Raw genomic sequence first — 2,324 nt, forward strand, 5'->3', positions numbered from 1 at the left:
CGATGGGCGTTGTCAAACGACTGGACTAGGACTTGACATGTAGCTGTAGCAGTGCAAATAGAAGTTGTTCTGTTTGAAACTACATGTGTGATACTGGTACAAAACAGCATGGGTGCCAAGCGAAATCAAACAACAGTGGCCTATAAGATGGACATTAGATGTGTGTGTATGAGAAGAACAAAGAATCCTTACGCCATTCGCAAAAATTATGTGTCCATTAATCCACCCGGCCTCCTCTCTCGATATGAAGGCAAAAATAGGAGCAATTTCTTCAGGGCTAGGGAGGCGGTTAAGTGGGTGAGGGCGAGCTAGAAACTTCAACCGTTCTCGTCGTTCCCCTGCCGGACCATATCGGTGTCTACAACAACAGCATTGACGGTGATGCCCCTAGCTCCGATGTCCTTGGCAAGCACGCGCGTCATCTGCTCGACCGCCCCTTTGGTGGCGGAGTACACGGCATAGTTGCCAGTGATGCTAGAATTCTTCGTTGCTGCGGAAGAGCACACGACCTCCTGCAAGCGACTTTGTGTGAGTATACGCGCATGCATTCGGCTGTGGACATGCGTACCAGGCCCTAGGTGCTGAGTTGCGGCCGCCTTGACCATGAAGAGCGGTGCCTTTACGTTAACGGTAAACTGGTCGTCGAAATGCTTTTCATCGATATCATTGAGGGAGGCGTCACCCACGATGCCAGCATTCAGAACCAGAATGTCCAGTCTTTCAAAATGCCGTACGGTCTCTTCGATGAGCCTGGTTCCTTCGACGACCGACGATATGTCTGCCTTGATGGCGATAGCTTTGCCCTTGCCCTCCACATTGATCTGCTGCACGAGCGCACCCGCGGCGCCTGCACTGCCGAGATAGTTTACGACCACAAATGCACCGTGGGCAGCGAGTCTTCTGGCGATGGCAGCACCAATACCGCGAGAGGAGCCGGTCACAACGGCGACTTTATTGACGAGGGGGAGGGCTATTAATACTGGTGTATGGCTTGAAAAAACCGACGCACGACGATGATGGTCTCTCCTGGGGCCTTACGCATTACTTATATATCCAGTCACCAGCTAGAATATAGAATTTGTACACCGCAAAAGGGACACACTCCGTGTTGTGCGACGTCGCGGTTCTCGCGTGCCCGCAGTGACCCACATCGTATGCGCGTCCTATCGGTTGCAGCTTAACAAGGATATCCATAGGAGTGTGCACATCGCCAAGAAGAACGTGGATCTTGGCGGGGGTGGCGTTTTAGCAAGGGGATAGCACATAATCCAAGGGCTTCTACTATCCAACATGACATGAGTGTAGGCACTACGCCAAACGATCGACAAGCACACCTTCTATCCCAGCCCAGACGCAAACGGTGCTCGGGACTCTTGTTGTCACCGTAATAGGAAAACCCAAACGTCGGAGATGTCAGTGTCGAGTCTCCGAAGACATGCGCAAGAAAAAGGATGTTAACTCGTACGGATCATTACACAAAGGTGCAACTTGTGCGTAGCATGAAGTACAATTCTAATGGTCGCCCCCGAATCCAACCGCGAAGTCCTGACTAGTTAGATATAGTTCTGCAGGGTGCAGCTACTCACTGACCCCGCTGATGAAGATCATCTGACCACTAATTCACCCCGCTTCGTCTCTTGACAATTGAACAAGGTGACTATGGGAGCGATTGCGTCCGGTCTACGTTTCTAAGAATGAAGATACTCGAAGGGGTTGACAAGCTGCTCCGACTTCCCATACCGGAAGAGCTTGGTGTCGATAGGATATCCTGGGGCAATGCCGTTGACATTTATACCCACTGAGGTCCTTGGCAAGTATCCCTGTCATTTGCTCGACAGCACCCTTAGTTACCGTATAGATGGCGTAGTTTGGCGGTACTTTGGAAATTTGGTAGTAAAGAGGGAGACGCGGCTACCTGGAGGAGTAAGGGAGGAGCAAGGGAAGATAAGACCGTGCATACATGCATAAGCCTAGACACCTACCAGACTTGAGGAGCCTGGACGCGTCCCTGGCCATGAAAAGCGGAGCTTGGACATTGAACGTGGTGTGGTCGTCAAATGACCACTCGTTGGAGGCCTCCAGAGCGCCGTTGATCAAAAACCCCGCATCCACAAAAAGTCAAGCTTGCCAAAGTGCCGGACTATCTCATCAATGAGTTCCGCTGTGGACGATGCGTCGGCCTTGATAACAATCGCCTTGCCCTTCTCCTAGGCATCAATTTGCCGGGCGAGCTCGTTCGCTAATCAAGTAGGTGACCATGACGGACGCGCCATCGGCTGCATAGCTCAATCCTAGGTTTGAGGCTGCAGAGTTGCCGCACAGCA

General features: G+C 51.8%; 1 protein-coding gene across 1 annotated transcript; it reads right to left on the bottom strand.

Annotated features, from left to right (window-relative positions):
• Nucleotides 1-179: 179 nt before the first annotated feature.
• Nucleotides 180-2,036, bottom strand: PHACADRAFT_179565 (uncharacterized protein; the record flags this gene model as incomplete). Its single annotated transcript, XM_007403235.1, has 4 exons — nucleotides 180-512; nucleotides 561-1,026; nucleotides 1,852-1,915; nucleotides 2,024-2,036. 4 exons carry the CDS (start codon nucleotides 2,034-2,036, stop codon nucleotides 318-320), a joined length of 738 nt encoding a protein of 245 aa, XP_007403297.1. The 3' UTR covers nucleotides 180-317.
• Nucleotides 2,037-2,324: the final 288 nt, after the last annotated feature.

The sequence above is a fragment of the Phanerochaete carnosa genome, assembly GCF_000300595.1.
Source record: "Phanerochaete carnosa HHB-10118-sp unplaced genomic scaffold PHACAscaffold_902, whole genome shotgun sequence".
Lineage (NCBI taxonomy): Eukaryota > Fungi > Basidiomycota > Agaricomycetes > Polyporales > Phanerochaetaceae > Phanerochaete > Phanerochaete carnosa.